The sequence below is a fragment of the Micropterus salmoides genome, unplaced genomic scaffold (genome assembly GCF_014851395.1).
Source record: "Micropterus salmoides isolate LMB-PRFRI ecotype aquatic unplaced genomic scaffold, ASM1485139v1 Ms_hic_scaffold_18, whole genome shotgun sequence".
Taxonomy (NCBI): domain Eukaryota; kingdom Metazoa; phylum Chordata; class Actinopteri; order Centrarchiformes; family Centrarchidae; genus Micropterus; species Micropterus salmoides.
In genome coordinates, this window is record NW_024040928.1 from 7,158,857 (window position 1) to 7,180,782 (window position 21,926).

Genomic DNA, 21,926 nt, shown 5'->3' on the forward strand with positions numbered 1-21,926 from the left:
AAGGAAATTAAAATAGATAGACAGAGATATGGCCAAGCGGCAGCCTCTGGGGCTGAAAAATGAAGCCAACATGTTAAGTTCCATAAACAGCAGTTCCTCGAATGGCCACTTGAGGCTGACACTATGCACTCAGTCTGCCTGACCGAAGCACTGAAAACAGCATCAGTGTAAACATCATTTGTCCTACTGTTTACCTTATTTATAAAAATACATATCATAGCATGCAAGTATTTAAGTTGTGATTAAACTGTACAACATATTTGCGTTTGTGTTTATTATCTTAAATCATGGTTCTTTTTGTGTGCTCTCCAGGGAGTATCAATCAGGTGTTGGATTATTCTGATATCTCATTTAAAATGATGTTAAATCATGTTTTTACTTTGCGAAGTACGTAATATCAATCAAATGAATGTTATTCATTTAAAAATAGCTTTTATCTTTTTTTGCAAAGTAACACATAATATTATATTAGTAAGTAGTATATAATGTCAGAGGTAACATTTTGATTCATATGGTATCCATTTCAAACCTTTTCATCCTTCTGAGTCACAGTTTCTTAATTTCTCCAGTTTATTGCTTAGAACGTAACGTGTGCCTTCTTTAGTGCAAACGTAACTGTCGTGTAATTTTGTATTCATTTTATGTGAGGTCAGATTCAGTTGATTGTAAGGATGTACTCGTCTACAACTTGTCTGTTGTATCAGAGTGGGTAAACCAAGTCAGAGGGGGTATAAAAGGAAAAAAACACACTCTCAATCAGCAGTAAAACACTCCCAACCATGAACAAGCTGTTAAGACAACACTCAAAGAAAATACAGTCTTCATAAAAACAGGAGAATGTTAGACGGTTGAGTAATAATACACACACAAACACTTTTGAGAAAGTCTCACCATCTTCAACAAAATATAATAGAGAGAGGATTATTTTTAGAGCACTGGGGCAAATGACGTTCAGAAATGTATTTTAGCCTTGGATATACAGAATGAGTCATTTTGTAAGTTAAAGTTTCATTAAACAGACACAACTTTAACCTGGACCAGCAATTCTCATATTTCAGCCCTGACTTATGGGAAAATGATGCAAGTTCATTAGACTTCCCTTATGATAAATGTCTGGCCAGGGAGCTACACTTAGTAATTGAATACTTTACCTGCTCTCTGTGATCAATACTTAATTACACCAGCTTTTCCTGGTTTGGAGGATTAAGGGTTAGAAAAGGGGACTTGTTGAACCCAGCAAGCTTATAAAGACAAAAACTGGAGTGATCAGTAAACATGCATCATTACGCCACAGTCGATTGTAACAAAGTGTTTTGAAACAGGCTTAATGACATTAGAGGCAGAGAATAGGGAGGGACAGCAGATGCTTAGTTTGTTAGCCAGCTCAGTACTGATGTAAATGTGTCAGCCAGGCCACCATAGCGCTATAATGTGCCTGGCAAAAAGGGGACAAGACGATTAATAATCCTGGTTCAAAACATATGCTTCTGTTTACAGCTTCAAATATGCTTTTAGGTAATTGATCAAAATAATTGATGTGTCATCTTATTGACCTTAGGGTGTATGATGAAAAAACAAAGAAGAGCAATGTTCCATTAGAGTTTCATTTAAGTTTACTGACAGGCATCATACATTCATAATGTGTGTCATCTGGATAAATGCGCAATTAATTTTTCATTTAATTTGCTTGAATCAAATATGTTGGGAATTAGGGTTTATATGGCACCATTTAAGAGGTCATATTATGCTTTTTGGCTATTTATTTTGTTATATATTGTGTTATATATCTTTTTTGTGCATGTAGTCGCACCCCGAATGAAGTCACCATCTCCCACAGAAAACACTGTTCCATTCCAATAACAGCCTTTACTGCCATAACCTAACTATGTCACTATGTAACACACGTCAAAATGCTCGCCAAGCAGCTACTCTGCCACAGCCTTAAAAACACTAGTGAAGAAAAAACACACTGAGCTGCAGCACACACACAGTGACCAGGCTAAATACAAGGTACAAAGCACAAGGTTATTTATTTGTATCATCACAAGGCTGCATAATGAAAGGAAACTTTTTTTGAAAAGTATGTATTATAAATATTATATAATATTTAGCTTAATTTGACCTCTTTAATAATATATTATTACTATTATTAATAATACTAAAATTAATAATACTATTATTTAATAATTAATAATAGAATTTAACTGTGTTAAATTCACCTCGGGGCACCACTCTTAAAGAAGGCAAATTGACAGCCAATTACCTAATCTAGTCAAAATATACTACAAATTACTATTAATACTATCAATAGCTAGAAGGTTGAAGCATTTGGAGTTTTACACATATGAGGTTGTACAGTCTGTAAAGGAAGAAAAGTTGCTTTGGCATGCTAAATGTTGGCAGATTTGATCTAGATTAGCCAGGCGGGGAAGAACTGCGGTTCCGTTGCAGTCTTTTTCTGTGTCATGTTCTTATTGTGCAGATGAAGGACCCGGTTGCTACATCTGTTCTAATCAGACTTAGTCACTCGGTGCTAAGCAACTTGCTTCAGTAGCATGTGAAGTTAACTGACAGACTTTGTGTAGTAGCTGACTAACTGAGCTGGTTTGCAAGGGTCCTTTAGACAGGCACTCGCGTCCTGCCATAAGAAAGAGGTATGCTGTGTGTCTGCTCCAAGCAGAACATGCTGGGAGACAGCGGCTGCTTTTTGCAGCTTCTCCGGCCGTGTCAAGATAAAAGAGAGAGAGCAGAAGTTGTATGGGGGTTTTGTTGATCAGGTGACATCATGGGTCAGAGGTTACCAGTCGTAGCGGAAAGCTGGGTCCAGGGACTGGATTCTTAGTCCAATCACTCAAATGGTTAATTCAGATTAGATCACACAAATGAATGAATTCAGCTGTGAAGTCCCTGTGGTCCCAACAAATACATTATACCATGTCCAGTGATGGCCAGTCTCTCTCATTTTAAGCCAGGCTAGCGGCTTGGCAATGTCGGTCTGACCTTTTGTAAGTCTACCAATCCGGTCTTGACTGACATATCTCGACAATTATTGGATAGAATACTATGAAATTTTGTACAAATAGAAGATGAAGCCTGCTGATTTTGGTATTCCCCCAGCCTTATGTTGGTACTAGACCTTTCCTCAAGTGTCAACATAAGGTTGGTATTTGTAGTCTTAAGTGAAATGTCTTTCCAACTGTTAGAAGTATTGCCATGAAATGTGTACCAGATATAGGATAAATCCTCAAAAAATTTGGTGATCCCTGACTTTTGATCTTTAGGTCAAAGTTTTCTTTTAACCAATTTAATATCTCAGTATCTGCTTGATGTATTGACACACAGTGTATTTATTTTTTATTTATTTATATAGACACCACTGGAGATACCTCCTCTAGTGCCACCATGATGTTGAAATTTGTGGTTGTGACTGAAATATTCATTGTATTGCCATGAAATTCAGATATCCTAATGATTAATATGCCTTTTCAAGCAAAAATGTAATTTTATCCATCTTCTCAAATGTGACAATTTGGGAGTGTTGGGTTGGACTAAAAAAGCTATTTAAAGACACTACTTTGGCCTCTAGGAAATTGTGAGTGGGCATGTTTCACATTTTTGTAATGCTTTGCATTCTTCAACTTTGAAACTACTGCCATTCCCATGAGCCTCAGCTGCGTTTAATGTTAAAATGCTATGGTGGTGATCAAGGTAAACAACATGGCCTGCTAAACATCAGCATGTTGTTATGTTGAGTTGTCATTGTGAGCACATTAGCATATAGCTCAAAGTACAGCCTCACAGAGCTGCAGACTCTTAGTCTTCTTACTCTGCATGTCATATCAATAAATCAAAAATGCTTTGTGACATGGATGCTCCCTCTGCATAAAAATGATGTGCTATGAGACTTTAATTAACTCCACAGTTACCTCAAGATGTATTCAACCTTGAGAATCTGTCACATTCTGATTTTATATACTGACCTCTACACAGACAGTAATGTACTTGATATGAAAAAGCCTCCACACTCCCTGTGAATAACATCCCTGGTAAATTTGAACAAATCACCACTTAAAGTCAAGCTGCAGTGGAGATTATCCCTCCCATCAACCTGTCCTTTCTTTCTCTCTTTTCTCAAGGACAGAGGCAGGTGTTAATAAGACTCATTTAGCACAATGCAGCAAACGAAGCCTCACCAGAATGCAAAGATAATGAGATAATGAGATAATAAGATGGCTTTGAAGTAGATAAACATCCAGTAAATATCGCTGGCTGTCACAGGTGTTTTTGCATAGAGCGTGTTTAATCAGCACTCATCAACATTCACAATGCAAATGGTTCGTCCTTTGGAATTTAAACAAGGGTAAAAGATATGGCTGATGGTTCAAAACAGTCTACTGTATATCCAGAAAAGCATTTCAGGAAATGAAATAAGTGTTTAGAAAGAAAGAAAGGTCCATCTACAAAATCATATCAGCAGTTGCTGAACATACTAGGAAGCTAATTTCTCAGATGTGTTCTGCTGAATGTCTACATGAGGCATGTGGTGCTGAAGCAGTTCATCAAAGGGAATAAATAAAGAGCCTTTTGGTCTTGGCAAATGGATTGGCTGATGGTAGGAACATGATTTGGTTATTAGCCAAGAGCTAAACATCTAAGTTTCTACCAGATCATTTATAGATTAAAGACTTGTTGTTTTTTATTTTATTTCCCTGACTTGTGTTCAAACATTTAGTGATGTGACTGATTTATATATATATATATATACACACACGCCTGGGTCACACACAACACGCACACCCACTAGTCAGCTCAGGCAACATCTTCAAACCAAACTCACCAGCAGTCTATCCTGAGCAAGGATGTATAAAGACAACTGGATACAGCGTTGGAGGCGGGGTGCCGTTAATTCCTATAAAGTAGAAAAAAGGTCAGCTTCTGGGTAAAATTTTTTGCCAGATCTTCCAGACCAACTGCACTAGAGACTTCCGTCACTGAGTGGCTAACTTCCAGTTTAGCTCTTCGTTAATCTGAAAGAAGATAAAATGATTTAATCAATGGATCAAATTGTGTTTGTGTGCATTTCCGGGGGACTTGGGTTTAAGATGTGTGGTGTAGATTTTTTATTTTTTTTTTACTGTAATCCTGCTGACAGACAAACAAACAGCACTGAAAACATCACCTCCATGGCAGGTAAAAAGTGCAGAGTTAAAAAAATACATATTGTTTGCATGTGTTTATTTGTGTGGTCTTGCAGCAGCTCGTTGGCAGGTATAGATAGTCTATACGTCTCAGTGTTTGGAAATTGCAGCAATATGAGGATAACTGCAAAGATTGGGGGTTGATAAGTTTACCTTTTATGCTGCTTTGCACATTGACTACTGAAATTTAGATTCATTACTCAACCGACGCAAATAACACTGGATTGACTGCACTACCCCCACCTCACTGAGCACTCCATATCAAGCAGTCAGCCCCTATCGGGTCAATAGATTTTTAGCAACCAAGGCTACGCTTGTCAGCTTTAGCTGATTGCCTGACATATTTCCTCAGTGTCTCTTGGCTCATCTACAGTTGTCAGTTCTCCAGACGTGGCTGTTGAAGCCATGCCCCTGGCCGTTCAGTTAATTCTCTGTACAGCCTGTCTTTTTTTTTTTTCTTACCTGGACTCTAGCCAGTTCTGTCAGTCCTGATGTCTCCATTGCCCAGAGTGGCTCTGCCTATCTGGCTCTGGCCTTGGCGCATTAGATTTTCCCTTTTTCTCTCTCTGTCCCTCTATTTCCCTTCTGGGTTCCTGACCTCCCTTTATTTCTCTCTCACTCCCCCTCTATTCAACCCCCTCTATCATCCCACTCTATTTTGCCACTCAACTGCTCTTGCACAGCCTTCATTTCCCTCTCTGAACTTTTGCAGCAGTCCCAGAGGTGCTGTAGCTGAACAGCCAGCAGTGCCATATCAGACACTGTCAGACGTATGGAGGAATGGCCAAAAGCTGGGTGACTCCACCTCAGCAGCAAAGAACCAACGACGCATAACTGATAAAGACATTATTTGGTGAAGGTAACAGGTGACATAAAACACTCTCTATGGCAGCTTGGACAGAAGAGGTTGTTTAGTCACATTGGGCCTCAGCCTCTCTGTATTCTCTCTCAGAGTAGCTGGCCTGATGCAAATCGATAAAGTAATTTTCCCCCGGACTTGTCGTAATTAACAATCTGCCATGTGTGCTCAGGGGAACCGCGCCATTTGAATAGAAGCGACTTCCAGCTGCTACTGAGATGCCTGTGATTTAAGAAGTTTAAGCCAGGAAGATGAGAGGAGCTCTATATGAGTAAGCACTTAACACGGCCCACACACTCTTTGGCAATGGTTGTTACATAGTCTGTATCTAAACTGATTCAAGCTGACGTAAAGTGCTAACATCTGTATTTAAGTTGAGTGTGGGTTGTTTTTTTGTTGTTTTTTTTTGGATAAAAACACTATCCCTTCAAGAAACAAATGACCTTATTAAATTAGTCAAACATTACTCATGACCTGAAGCTCACCGTTCAGTTTCTAAAGTACAGAAGGTTATGTTTGTTACGCTCATGTAGTCACCCATTTAATAGGAAGGGAATGTCAATTTTGATATAAGGTATTTAGACATTTCTATGCAATACAGCATCAGTAGCCTAAGCCATACAAATAACAGTTTAAGCTTCAAGGAATTTCACAGGATCTGGGGAGATGTTATGTAATTGACGGATCAATAAACCACAGAGAAACGAGTTTTCAATATCCAGAACAACATCAAGAGCTTCCTATCATATTTTTACTGAACTTGACATGCATGCATCTCTGCATCTTCTTGTCATCCAACATAGAGTAAGCAATATTATTTGGCATGATAATACAGGGCAGGGTGAAAATTCAATATTATTGATTGTCTTTTTGTGGAATTGTATTTGTTGCATGACCAGAGTTGCCCAGTAACACATACTTAATGCATTCCAGTAATGTGATTGTTGCTTTTTTTAAGTGATTACATTTTGGAATTCAGTAATGATACAGTAATATAGTTACAAATTCCAGTACTGTTCATTGATTGATAGACAATCTGGGAGACTATTCACCAAGCTCACAGATCGGCTCACGCTGCCTAGCCCCTTTTATATAATTTTTTTTTTTTTTTTACAATAAACTGTGTTGCACTGCAACCAACCTGTGTTGAGACTCGCATTTGGGTCCAGATATCTGTGTAAGGGTAACAGCAACTAGCTTGGTGCAGGGACGGGAGTTGTATGGAGACTGCTATCTGCAGCAGTAACTGAAAAGCTGTCTTATTTAGTCAGTTGGTTGGTAAGCAGTCTGTTTCTGGCGCTTCTCAGAAAATGCTGCATGCGGTCAGTCAAAAAAGCTAATGTGAGCTGTTGCATCATAATATCTTTTGTTGTATTTTTACATGTGTTAAATACAGAAGATGTGAGGCTTTGGAGTTTAAAGGCACCATTGACAGAGCTATAAAAGTAATAAATAATGTAACTAATTGCTTAAGCTGGATTTGCTCCACAAAATGTTGAAGTCTTTAATGATTTTGACATTAGCACAACATTAGCACATTTTTTAAAAAAAAGTGTTATTTAGTTTTTTTTTGACACATGAAGACTTTTGGCTTATGTAATGTAAAACAGTAGAACACAGTTCATAGAACATCTCTTTGAATGTTTCATAAAAAAAAAAAGCTCTATTTTGCAAAGCCATTTCCACTCAAGGTCCATCCATCCATCGTCAACTGCTTATCCTGTGTACAGGGTCGCAGGGGGGCTGGAGCCAATCCCAGCTTGGGCGACAGGCGGGGTACACCCTGGACAGGTCGCCAGGGCCACACATAGACAGACGACCACCACACCTAAGGACAATTTAGGGTTACCAATTAACCTAGTCCACATGAACCCGTGACCTTCTTGCTGTGAGGCAACAGTGCTAACCACTCAAAGTCAATTTACTTAATTGTTCTGAAGCTTTCAACCGTATTACACGGATGTTCAATTAAAATTGAGTAGGTAGGTAGGTTTATTGTCACAATATAACTCGTTATAGAGTGAAATTGAGTTTTGTAACTCCCTTCTGCTACATAGCAGACAATATACATTAATAAAGAATCAATTATGAAAAATGGTAATCAGAAATAAACTATAATCAATGGAGCAGTGCTGAGGATGAATTGGAGTTTAAGAGCCTGATATCTTGGGGGGGCTCCTCTGCTGTCTGGTGGTGTGGCAACAGAAACTTCTATATCTCTTCCCAGAAGGCAGCAGGGTGAACAGGCTGTGGCTGGGTGGGTACTGTCCTTTAGTATCCTTTGGGCTCTGCGTAGTCACCTCACCGATATCACTGATGCTCAGGAGATGGGTACAATTAAAATTCCATTAAAAGTTGTGCTTTGCAGTTAATTTTTGACCTTGAAAAGAGCAGATGACAAATCTGTTCCAGACTCCTTATGATGAAGACTGTGTGATTGAAAGTTCAATTCAATTGAAGAACTGGGCCTTATGTGGTGACTGCATGAACTGTCAAGCTGAAATTGTTAAAATGTATGTTTCAATAAAGAAAAAATATTAATATTGTGATTGTATCCATCTTATATCATTAGCAACATGGATGATTAATACTTTTAATATCTCTCCATAAGTATTTTATCTTCTTTTACAATCATGACAATCATTTTTGAAGCAGTCTTAGCACCCTGCTGTTAAATGCCGCTTCAGAGGCTTTTCAAGTGTTCCAGGGAGATACACTCATGAACATAAAAAGCAGCACAATCAAACATGTGCAAGTTTTGGAATTAATGAAGGCAATGTTTATTGACGTGTAATCAGCGTAATTATCCAGAAGAAGGCAAAGGTGAATTCTAATCGCTGTCAGCATAACTTTTCCAGATGATCATCTTCATGTCTCTCTTTACAGACTCATTGTCCCAGAAAGACAGCTCTCCATTGATGAGGAATAAGTAGCCGTCAAATGCAGCATGCAGCCACAGCAGTGGCATTAGTCATGTGCCAAATATATACAGCCCACTTAACGTGCATTAAATATGCTCTTTGCTTCGAATGCACTGATGAGGTGAATCTAGGTAAAAGCCATTATCTCTCGCTGATTTGCCTTATTAAAGCCATGCCATGAGGAGACAGAAATGAAGCGAAGCAACGGGAAGGATTTTGAAGCTTAGAGGTGATTTGTGTAAACAGGAGTTGATTCAATAACAGGAAGAAGTGCTCAATACTTACACAGTAGCAATTGTGGGGGTTTAAACAAAAAAAAAAGTATCATCATCAATAAAAGACTAAAATAATATATCACTCACTGTCATATATATACTGCACTACAGTATTATTTTGGGGTGGCCAATCGTTTTTTTGGGGTGGCATTGGGAACCCTGGCAGTAATTCTGTCTCCAGCTCTGCTTGTACATTCAGTGCAGGTCCTCTAAATAACTGGATGTGTGTTCAGTTGAGCGTTTATGGGAGATTTTGAGATGATGTGTGAAATAGAGGTTTTCACTGCCACCATAAAAGAGGAGAGTCCAGGTGATCAGTCAAATTTATGTCAGTGTTGAATTGCATATTTCTTTCCCTCTGTGAAATGAACTGACCACAACAACACTGCAATACGCCCTGCTGTTAAAACTGCAGTGTTATTAAGCATACAAGGTTTAATTTGTTTGTAGGTAATAATGGGCTGCATGGAGAAGCGTGACACTAATAAGTCTATGAAGTTATTTGTGAAGCCACAACTTGAGAAATAAATAACAGCAGCTGCAAAGACCTGGTTTCATATGGTCCCATTTGGAGTTATATGGCTATGAAATGTGAACTATTGACTCCAGAAACAGGCTGAGAGTGTGACTATATTGCCTTTGTTGGCATTTGTGTGTGGTGTGTGTGTGTGTGTGTGTAGGTTTACCTTTTATCGCTGACATGAGGGATTGTGTGGTCTACAGACAAGAAACAACAACCTGTTCCACCTGACAGCGTGGCGGAAAGGAGAAAAGATACACCTTCTTTCAGTCTTAACCTTACTGTACATATACTGAAGGGCATCTCCTTCCTTTTCTTCACCTTCTCTCTCTCTCTCATTGTGTTTTTATATCTCAGGTTGACTGCTGATTGGCAGTTTGATGGAGTGAAATACAACAGCGAGAAGAAATGAGATCTGACCATGCCCACGTTCGATGCTTCACTGTCCGTGATTTTTGCTAGGGGAAGCAACAAACAACAGACAGTTTCACCAAGCCAAGGCAACCGGGCCAACATATAAACAAGATAAACAATGTCTCCAGGGGTAAGTGAGAGGAGCAGAGGAGGCAGGGAAGTGCTGTGTTTGTTCTCTGATCGATGCCATACATAGTGCATGAGTTCCCCAAGAACTAGGTGTAGAAGTTGTTCATTTCTTGACAAGAAAGTTCAGATAAAGGGAGAGATGCACTATTGAGATGAGGTCGAATAAAGGTAAAAAAATAAGAAGCACCGTGTGTGTGTGTGTGTGTGAGAGAGGCAGAGAGGGTTTCTCGTCGAAGATAATAAAATGTGACATTAGCTCAGATCGATCCACAGGTCCAGCCAACCAAAGGCCAGGGACAGGCCTGCTTTAAGTAGGAAAATAAAGAGTGAAAACCAAAACATTCAAATTACACTGTCATATCCCTCCACAGAGGTTTGATTCCCTCCAATCAACACCCATAAACCCTGGCTATTGCCGAGCTCTCAGAGAAAATTAAAAGACAAAATTGCCTTCATAAATATTAATCTGTGTAAGGCAGAGGTTGTGCCCTTCACAATTATTCATGCTCTCTGGAGCGCATTTGTCAAGAGTAAACAGTATCCTCCTGTTTACCTAATGCAGAACATTCGGTAGGTGAGTGGTCATAATTGATGCCTTCATATTCTATTCCTAAGGATGTAATTAAACACAGTCTGCTATAGAACACATTCATCTCTTTCCTCCCGCTTCCATACCGCTCACACAAATGTGCAGAAGTACGCTTCCTCACAATTGCACTCTTATCCGTTTCTTCAACAGCAGTACCTCGGTTCAGAGTTAATTTCACAGCATTTGGCGTGTTATTAACATCCTTGGGCCTGCAAGTATGCTGGAGATGGCCTCTGCCTTAGTGTTTCTGTGTTTTTTTTTCTGGTGTAATTTATTATTAGCTGCTTGCTTAAGTGTGACGGAATCATTAATGAGCAGAAAATATGTCAATAATACTTTTCTCTACGCCTTTATGTGCTGTTATTGTACATGAAGTATGGATTACAATTGTCTGCCCAATATATCTTCTGTTTCCATGCTCATATATTTCACTCAAGGGGTGTGCAATATGGATATATATCTTAATCTGAAATTTTATATATACTGAACAAAATTATAAACGCAACACTTTTGTTTTTGCCCCCATTCATCATGAGCTTTCTCTATGTACACATAAGGCCTGTTTCTCTCAAACATTGTTCACAAATCTGTCAAAAGCTGTGTTAGTGAGCACTTCTCCTTTGCCGAGATAATCCATCCACCTCACAGGTGTGGCATATCAAGATTCTGATCAGACAGCGTGCGGATTGCACAGGTGTGCCTTAGGCTGGCCACAATAAAAGGCCACTTGTGAACAATATTTGAGAGACATAAGCCTTTTGTGTACATAGAGAAAGTCTTAGATCTTTGAGTTCAGCTCATGATGAATGGGGGCAAAAACAAAAGTGTTGCATTTATAATTTTGTAGTATAATGCAGTGTAGTATACAGGTGCATCTTAAAAAAATCATAAATGTGGAAAAGTTCATTGTTAGCACCAGAACCAGACTGCGAGATTAAAGGCTCAGGATAAGAGCTCTTCTCAGGTCGACACTTCTGTATTATAATTATCTTTATTTTAAAATTGTATTAGTTTTGAGATATTAGAGTTTTGATTTCCATGAGCTGTAATGAGTAATCATAAAGATTTAAAGAAAAAAAGATTTAAATATTCCACTTTTGTGTAATAAATCTAGAATATATGAAGGTTTAAAAAAAATGGAAAAACAAGCTTTTTCCACGATATTCAGATTTTTTAAGATGTACCTGCATATTAGATACTGACTTTTTAAAACAGTAATCTCTCCTAACAATTTTTCCCACCATCCTCCCAAGTCTTTACTCTCTTACTACTGCCCCAATCACACCACTCCACTCCAGCATGTGGAGATATCCAAAGCCTGCTAACGACTGCTAAGCTATCATTAGACAATTGCTATTGCTATCACTTCATTATTCAGACACTATTCAGACACTGATTATTCTTAAACTCAGACATTGAGTTCACATAATACTTACCTGCCAAGGCTCCAATTTTTTCTCCTGGATTTCAAGGCCATCTCCCGGCACCCTCCCGTTTTGTTGTTGTCCAGTGAAACTCCTGTAATTTGCATGGCCTCAAACTTTATTAACAATAATCATCATTCACGGGTGGATATTTTGGATATTTGTCTGACGTCACCCAATTTGCCAGATCGTTTATGAAACACAATATACACAATACACACACTCAACAATTTCAACCCATCTGTCACCGCAATCTGGCAACCCACAACCCGATCCCAGAGGCGTGTGCACAGAGAGGACACGCATTATTACGGGAGCAGAGAGACCACTGTTTGTTTCTCGCCATAAAACAGTTAGAATAATGGTTTTGAAAGGCAGAGACAAATTATTTTGTCCTGCCAATAGGGGCAGCAGATCAGATAATGCTTCTGTGTGTCATTTACGAGGGCTTTTTGCACCTATATGAATTGCTGAAACAACAGTTTAGAGGTCTGAAACCAGGGAACAATGACACAAGGCTGTGGCTCAGGAGGTAAAGCGGTTTGTCCACTAATCTTTGAGCCCCTCCTCGAAGTGTTCTTCTGCAAAGCATTGAACCTAAGTTGCTCCCGATAGATAGGCCAGCTCCTCACATGGCAGCTCCATCGCCATCGGTGTGAGAGTGTGTGTGTGAATGTGTGAATGACGAGAGCCAATTGTGAAGAGCTTTATTCGTTAATGTAAAAAAGTGCTAAGTGTCTATTATCCATTTACCATTTCCCCTTACTTCCACACTGCTGCCAGCGAAGCATGCACATACTTCACTATGTCTCAGAGCATTATGAAAAATAAGTCGTGATGACATTTTGTTGTGATGATTTTTGAGTATGTGTTCATGGATGACTCAGTCCAAATGTTAGACATCTGTGCATTATATTTATCTCTGTGTCTGTCTTTGTCTGTGTGTTATATTTATCCCTGTCATTGTTTGTCTGTCCATCTGTGTCATGCTGTTACTGTCTCAGAGATATGGTCTAGGCTCACACACATCGCTCGCTCCTCCCCTCTTCCTGTCCATTCGATGTTAGGAATCAGGGGCTAAGCTTTGCTCCTGTGGCTGGACTCTGGGGAGTTGCTGGTCTACCTGTAGACAGCCACATCAGATCTTATTCCCTGCACAGGAACACAATAATACGGGGAGAGGGAAAGTGAGCTTCATCTGTGGAATACTGATGCAGGAATTGGGCATCGACAAGACAAGCTCTGAGAGGCTCGAGGAACATGGAGGCCAGGGAATTAATTCTTAAACATACAGTCTGCAGGACTTAGCAATTTTTTTTTTGGAGGAATCAGAAGAATAAGCAAGAGGCTGCTATGAGTTTGTGGGAGCTGCACAAGAAAAGGTTAAAGGGGAAATGAATTGATAATGACCTTTAGGTTGTTGTTGTTTGCAAAAGTTCTATTTTCCAAAAGAAAAATCAGTTGTTTCTCAAAGAAAACTTTAGAACTCAGTGCTTTCATTTCAATTTTAATTCTGTGACGTTAAAATTTATTTCTTGACATTGCTGAAGGAATTTTCTGTGGACACTTTTTCCCATGCTAGCGGTGTGGATCTGTTTTGTTTACATCTAGCACCAATATCTACATTTTAATTTTCACTTTAGTTTATGACCAAATGACATTCCCATCAGCCTGAGCTACTTTGTGTGTAGTGCTAATTAGCTAACGTTAGCTAATTAGCACTACACACAAAGTAGCTCCACACACTTAAGCACAATGGTAAACATGATAAATCTTACTTGTTAAACAGCAGCATTTTATATAGCATTGTCACTTTGACCATGTTGGCACACTGAAGTTTGCATTTAGCTCAGTGCAAAGTACAAATGTGCCTAACTACAGCCTCATAGACTCTTAGCCTTGTTGTGTCTAGAAATTGTACACAATAACCATAAAACAACGTGTTCTTTGAAACGCAAACAGCGGCTCATTAAAAATACGCCTTTATATTTAGGATAAACAATTATTTCAACATAATGTATAGAACTAGACGGAAAGTCAATGGACCGTTTCCTATCACTGAAATACGAGAGTTTAATATGAAATATGAAGTTAGACTTTTCCTTCTGCTGGGTCGATGCAGCCACTGTCAAATCCTGTATGGAGGTAGCATTAGCCTAAAGGATAGTAGGGGAAGACTTGTGGCCGGAAAGAAGCCAGTTCAGATTGGGACCATCTGGTAGCCTGAGAAGAGAAACTCTCTCCTCTTTCTACAGCTGGCATTAATAAGCCCCATTTGCTCCTGAGGAGCCAAAAGTAGAAGCCTAGTTGTACTGAGTAAGTCCCCAAAATTTAACTACGTAGTAGTACGCAACGGAGAATCGGGTTAACGCTGAAAAAAGGTAAGTCATGCTAGAAAATTTTTCCAGACTAAATAAACATTGTAAAAGACTGTAGTTTATTTTTGCTTGTATTACTCCACTAGGATTTCTCCAAGAGTCTGTTTATGTCTCCCGTTTCAGGTTAGTGGCATAGTTAATGCAGACTACGGAGCAGTCAAAACACTGCAAGCCATTTTAGGTGAATTACAGTATTATTCTCATCTAATAGCTGGCTTAAAACGCTAATCATGCATGCAAATTCCTGGCTCAGTGTGCCTATGGATTAGAAGCCCATGTAATTTACAGTTAATCCCATATGCACCGCACTGAAAATCCGCCTAAAAGAATTTCTCATCATCAAAAATGTTCCCTCTAATTACGTCTCCTGAGAGAAGCTCCACTCCCGCTTGAGATGAAGCCATACAGTTTTCTCAGGTTCAAATGCACGTGGAATACAGAATACAAGCCCTTGATCAAGCTCTGAACTATTGCCTTTTTATCCAGATCTATAGATTGGAACCGATGGACACATTATTGCATATTATGCAGCTGGCAAAAGAATCTTTTCCCACCATGAGGCAGAATATCTCTTTCTTCCTATTCCCTCTAATATCTTTAATCAGTCCTGTCTCCTGCCCCTGTACGGTCACAATAAACAGTCAGTCTCTTTAAAGTTCAGTAGATATTCAAAAGCAATTTCCAAAACTTTGCCATCACTGAACTCGCAAACAATAGCTGAAATCAAATGTAATGTGACTTCTTTCAGTGAGTGTGTTCTTCTGCGCTATGCTGAAATATTAATAGCCTATTAATTATAGGAAAAGTTGGATAAAAAGTGGGGAGGGAGAGACAGAGGGATTGAGGCCACACAGATCTGAAAGAATACAAAGAGAAGTGGAAAAACAAGGCTGGAATTGGCTTCATACTCTCCAACCCTGCAGATTCTCCTCAGAGACTTGTGGTTGTTCTGCCCCTTTGAAAGCACCCGCCTGTGGTCTCATTTATCTCATATTTTGATAAAATCTAGAACTAAGACCACTATATTGCTGTTTCTGTTATTATTATTATTATTGTTATTATTCTGTATTGTGATTTAGCAGGCTTTATAAAATGACATTTTTTCCTTCATTGTAAACCTGAGAGATATAAAGTTGTACTTCACTCCAACCCAACTGCAAGACAAGAACGTCAATATAGGATGGTTCTGTGAAACCTCTGATTACTTTCAACTTTAACATTTGCTAGAGGTGTGGCTGCTGACACACTAAATAAAGATAGTGAACATCGTTATACCTGCTAAAAATGAGAGTGTTAGCATTGTGATTGTGAGCGTGTTAGCATGTCTGCCTATTTAGACCAAAGCTGTCAATCCATATAAAAGAGAATTGGTCTATTTATTGTACCATTTTTATCTGACTCCTGTAGATAGTAGTAGGTAGGTCTGCAGCAGTGGTGTAGTCTAGTTTTTGTAGTGTTTTGTACTGTGATTTTTCCGTCCCAGAGCGACGTCCCATAAGCACCACTGCAATCACTAATACATATAGTACGCATGTACATGTGATAGAGAGCATTCAGAAGGACTGCTTAAGCTATGTGTTATTAACACTGCAAAGACTAACAGCCAATGACGGTCACAGGTGGGCAAGAGCGTCACTTTGTGTTGAAAAGTGGTGGAGACATTTTAGGGCTCAGATTAGAGTTGTGACAAAACACTTAGCATACGAGACGTGACAATCCAGAATATTGGGGTCACGAGAACAAGACTAGAAGATTTTAATGCTACTTAAAGAAATATTTATTGATGAAAATATATGATTGGGGGGCTTGAGGGTCCTCCCCCAGAAGATTTTGTGCTGTAAACACTTAAGTTCTTGCATTCTGGAGATGTAATTTTTTGGTATAAATCAGATCTGGTTTTCTATATTTACATTGCATTACATGTTTTCTTATTGTGCCAAAAAAAACTTTGTCATAGTACTCACATTTGTTATTTAACATTTCTTGTTACCAGCTATTTCAGAACATTTGGGAGAAAATGTAAATGTAAAATCTATGCAGGTGGGGGAAATAGACTGATTTTCTAATGTTTAGTGTTAATCACCATCTAACTCAGCTCCAGTTAGGAGCTGCATGAAGCCTTTGATTTTATATGAATCTGGTCCCTGGAGCAAGTTTTATCAGCTGGCAATTTTCAATGCACATTTAAGAATGTAAGTTACAACTATTATTAACAATAATGGAAAGCTGAGGCTCAGTATCAGTAAGAACAATGAACATAGGCATATGTGCACTTTTATCACCAAAACTCATTCATTACAGAATATTATTAACAGTAAGGAAAGTGGTCCACATCATCTCAAGCACACTTATCTTCCAAAACCATTGTCAAACTTAGCTAACGTAGCTTCTGTATCAGCTGAAATGCATGATTAAGCATCCAGGAACTGCTTCTACTACACACACACACACACAAACACACACACACACAGTATCCCGCATTGATCCAACACATTAACGTTAGGTCAGTTAACTAGTAATAGATGCAACTTCTGTTAATGATAACGTTAATGATAACATTTGACTCACCAGGTAACGTTACGATAGTATCAGCCTCATCTGGCTCGTTTCCTGTACTTTCAGTAACCTTAACATTCATGTTATCTGCGGCATGAGATTCAGTTGCAGGCTTACAAAAACACAGAAAGAGTGTAGTTTGAGTTTGCTCGCGTTTCACATCTCCTTCAGTGGTTCAAATTAGTTCATTTCAAACCTGCGCAGAGTGACCGCCATGCAGCTGTGTTTTTGTTTGGTGGCAGCCGAAAATGTCGGTTCAGTGAATTTATTCAATTCAATTCAATTCAATTTTATTTATATAGCGCCAAATCACAACAACAGTTATCTCACAGCGCTTCTCATAAAAGAGCAGGTCTAGACCGTACTCTGTGATGTTATTTACAGAAGCCCAACAGTTCCCACCAAGAGCAAGCACTAGGCGACAGAGGCAAGGAAAAACTTCCTTTACTTTCCAATTTATGAAAGAACGTGTGAAAGTTCTGCCACAAAACAATATTGTTACGTATCATCTCGCTATTTTAAGTGGGTATACGGAAATCTTTGACCGTTCCCAGTGGGTATACGGCATATACCTGCGTATCGCGTAGACTACACCACTGGTCTGCAGAATAATGGGGTGTGAAAAATCCCTTGAAGTCCAACAAAACAGAAGCTGAGCATTTAAAACATGATCTTACACCCGGATACAGTGAGGATACAGACGTTTCGTAGAGGAGATGAGTGTATACCAGTATAATGCAGATCTGTCCGTCTATCTGTCTGTTACTGTGTTGGCTTTACAATAAAAGAAAGTTTTTATGTCACGTCAACACTTCTGTCATACTGACCACATTGCCATATGCATTTCTGGATACCATGCAACTGTTAAAACTATGTCTTTGCTTTCTGGAAAAACTGTATTTGCTGTATGTACTTCTGGATTTGCAATTTTAAGATGTCAGAGGGAATTTTTATGAACCGTTATGGTGCAGCGGGAGAATTACTGTATGCAGATTTGTGGTAAAAGCGGAGTTTTGGTGATGGTATTGTGTTTTTTTTTTTAAATACAAGCTTTGTCTTCCAAATTTATGGTGGCATGGAAAGCGGTTATGCAAATTTGTGGTGACAAGTACATAGTTTGGAAAGAAAAAACTGATTTGGGTTTTAAATCAGTGAGAAGCAATGTTGCCAATCAGGTGCTTCTGCTTGCACATGCAGGGTATGAAAATAATGAAACTGTCAGAATACATAGCAAGATAAATTCATGCTGCCTTTCTTAACTTTGTTAGTCAGTGACAGCTGAAGCCAAATATGCAAATATTATACATTTTATAGGTTGCTACAGTATATGTAGAACTTGATTATCTCTTGTCCACCTTTGGCCTTTAGTTATATCTAATACATTTAAATTATCTAAGCATATTTCATGAGATGTACAGTATAACAGACTGATTTATATTCCAGCAGTTGCTTTCAACCCGTGGATATCCACAGTGTCCTGTTCCTACCTTGTATTCCCTGAAGTCAATGTTTGAGGGCCAGAGAAGAATGTGTTGACTTCACCACTAATGCATATGCATTTTCTGACATTTCACAACAATTCACAACCACTGTGGTGGTTTTGGTTAGTCCCAGGCTCCCGTTTCTATAGAGACACCCTCACAAATCAAACAAGTCCCCCCTGCATACACGCACACTATTTCATAACACACAAGTTTACTTATCTCATCTTTTCTATATTTTTGATCTAGACTGATGATAAGCATGGACACATTATCATATTAGATCATTTACATCATAGAAAAATATTCCATTTGATATCTATTATATCCGATATAGCTTCAAAATATATGCATATGAAGAGGGTCCTCATAAAAGATTCTCTCAGAGTCAGAGAGACGTTGCTCTTAATCTCCTGCTTCGCTTCTTGTCTGTGAAGCTGCAAATGGGTGGAACAAAACACTCTGTCTTCTCCTCAGGATATTGCTGCTTGTAGAGCTAATCAGGTTGGAAATGATGGCTGTGTCTATGTGTGTGCAGGCAAACCTACACAGGGACATGCTCGTTATAAGGGCCCTTATCTCCTGTCCTCATTCAACCGCATCCATACAAGACATTAACCCTGCTTGTCTTTCTTTAACTTGTACATACATCCCCATTTAAAATTGGCTTAGCGTATAAAAATGCATTATGTGTACGCATCTTATCTTAAAGAGGAGCCCGCTTCATTATTGTACACTGACAAGTTTAACATAATGTATGTACATCTCCATGGGTTATCCCAGATGTTTGTTGGGTTCTTTTAGACCAACAGGCATCATAATCTGGTCCTTGTTGACCACATTGCCTCAGTTTTTTCAGATTATAAAGGCATCGCTGCCCATCATGAAGGTCATGTAAAGCTGTAAACTCAGCAGGAGTCCACATCAAAAGGCAGAAGGCATGCAAAATATTAGCCTTATTGCTCAGAAACTCTTGCCCAGAATAATACAGCATGTTCCCATATGTTCAGGACCTTGCATTTTAATTAACATGTTTAATCATTTAGGCTCCCATTAGGCATGCATTGGTTAACTTTTTCTTTTCTGATTCCAGCATCCACACTCAGATCACTTCTATTCTATAAGCAAAGATGTTCAAACACCAACATTTATGTATGTGTGTAACATAGCACTTTGTTTGCCCTTGCTTTATTCTGAGCCCAAATGCATTCCATCCTTTCTGAGATGCTTAACCTCAACCCAACCTTCATTGTCCTAACCCCAACCATGGAGGGCAACGGTAGGTGAAACAGTATTTGAAGAGGAAGGAATAAAAACTTTGAGGGAAACTTGTATCTGTGCCGCACTCACTGTCTGTTGGTGTCCACATGGAAAAGGCTTCCTACACGCTTCTACCGACTGAAACTGACTTGCTAAACAACGTAGCCTCCTACGTAGGGTGAAGTAGCTAAAAGTTAATTGATAACATCTAACTCCAGTCTATGTGTCATGTACATATACATCAAAGATGAAATAAAACATATTCCATATCTGAAAATGTTTCTAAATCTACTGTAAAAAACTATATGGAGTAAAAATTTGGTAATGTTAGCTAACTTTAAAAGTCAACACTGGCTTTACAGAAAAGGCCTGCCATTGCCTTCATTGAAGTACATGCAGAAGGTGGCAAGTATCACTGTGAAAAAAATTGCTTCAAGTGATGAAACTTGAGTCAGGTTGGGGCTGAGGCCTACAATTTAGAACATAAAAACGCTGGCTGAGTTACAAAAGTGGGTTTACCAGACCTAGTTCTGTCGTTATCTCCTCATCCCCTGCATTAGCCACTACTAGCATAACACACCTGAAACTCCTAATGGCCTGTTGCAGTTGAGTTGCATTGTGGGTAATCTAGGCACCAGGTTTTGACAAGTAAGAAGAATGCGTGGGACCACTTTAAAGAAATGTCCATTGTGAGTTTGACAATGTTACAGAAGTGCAATGCTAAATCACTGGAGTGCTGATTTGAGTCGTTTCAGAAGTTTTGGAGGATGTCAACACGAGCCCCAAAGCGCCAAAAAGGCTGCAGCTTAACACCATCTCACCCATTTCTTGGTGGTCTCACTGGTGGTCTTTTTTCATCACTATCACTTACAGCCACCAGTCACTCTTCAAAAGAATGTTAAAACAGCCTCTGTCTGTGGTGATACTATTTTAAAGCTCACGTTGTGACTGGGGAACGGACATCTCTTACAAGCTGATGCACATTTATAGACTGCTCCTCTGGGTGCCTGTGAGAATGAGACTGACCGGAGACATTTGCCAGAGCGCCATTCGATGTCAGATGCATGTATGCTAAGTGAGAACAACTTGACTAGCTGTCGTGGGTCATTTCCCAGTCTCTGAGTCAGCGATATGTTCTCTCCCACGTTCTCTCTCCTTCTCACAGCCCCCTTACTTTCACAGTTGGCCATAAGGAAACAGCAGGACAGATCTGTGATCAGAGCTTCATGACATGGTGGCCAGGAAGTATTTAGTACGCATTATTCACAAAAGATGGTGAGCACTTTCTTTGTAAGTAGTAAAAATATAAATTGAGATTTATAGAGAAGATGATAGATCAGGCACACAAGAGGCTCATCCAGACTACTTTGTTCTAGCTGTTTTGTGATTCTTACATTTATAATGAAACATAGTCCTGGCAGTATTTTAATTTGATACATTTCCCAAGATCATGGTAAAATGGATTGAGATATGAAATCATGTAAGAAGGAAAGCAATTGGATATTTAGATGTTACCAATGGGAGGTAGCCATTAAAAAAAGAAAGTAAAAGCCTAATATAAAAAAAGTTAAAAGCATTTTGACATATATTGTTAAATAGGCACTGTATAATGCACAACATGCTGAGTTAGTTAACATGCTGAAAAAGCAAGTGCCATTGTGAGTAACAGCAGTCGGTTGGAGGTGTGAAATGAGAGGGACAGGATTTGGAAGGCAGACTCACTGAAAAGGTGTTGCCTTCATGGAACATGAATTCTCAGTGAGACGGAGTTAGTAGCATGTCAAAGAATTACATTATTTCCAAGGTGTTATTCACAAATGAATTAGTTAGTCATACTCACCTACAGTTTTATGTCCTACAGTACATGTCACACAGAAATCACAGTCTGGTAAATCATTTGAACACTTAGCCCAAAATATATC

At 39.0% G+C, this 21,926-nt stretch overlaps 1 protein-coding gene across 2 annotated transcripts in view; it reads left to right on the forward strand.

Moving 5' to 3' along the window:
• The window catches only part of LOC119909565, a 57,666-nt gene extending 36,073 nt beyond the window's left edge, over positions 1–21,593 (forward strand). Inside the window, exons 2-3 of one of the 2 annotated variants that reach the window (XR_005445479.1) lie at positions 10,131–10,317; positions 13,334–21,593. Coding sequence is in view for 1 of the 2 variants with exons in the window: in XM_038727819.1 (XP_038583747.1) it covers positions 10,131–10,142 (12 nt within the window). In the remaining variant the exon portion in view is untranslated. Of the gene's footprint in view, positions 1–10,130; positions 11,454–13,333 lie in introns of those variants that run through there. The other variant, XM_038727819.1, reaches the window with a different exon arrangement.
• The last annotated feature ends 333 nt before the right edge of the window (positions 21,594–21,926 follow it).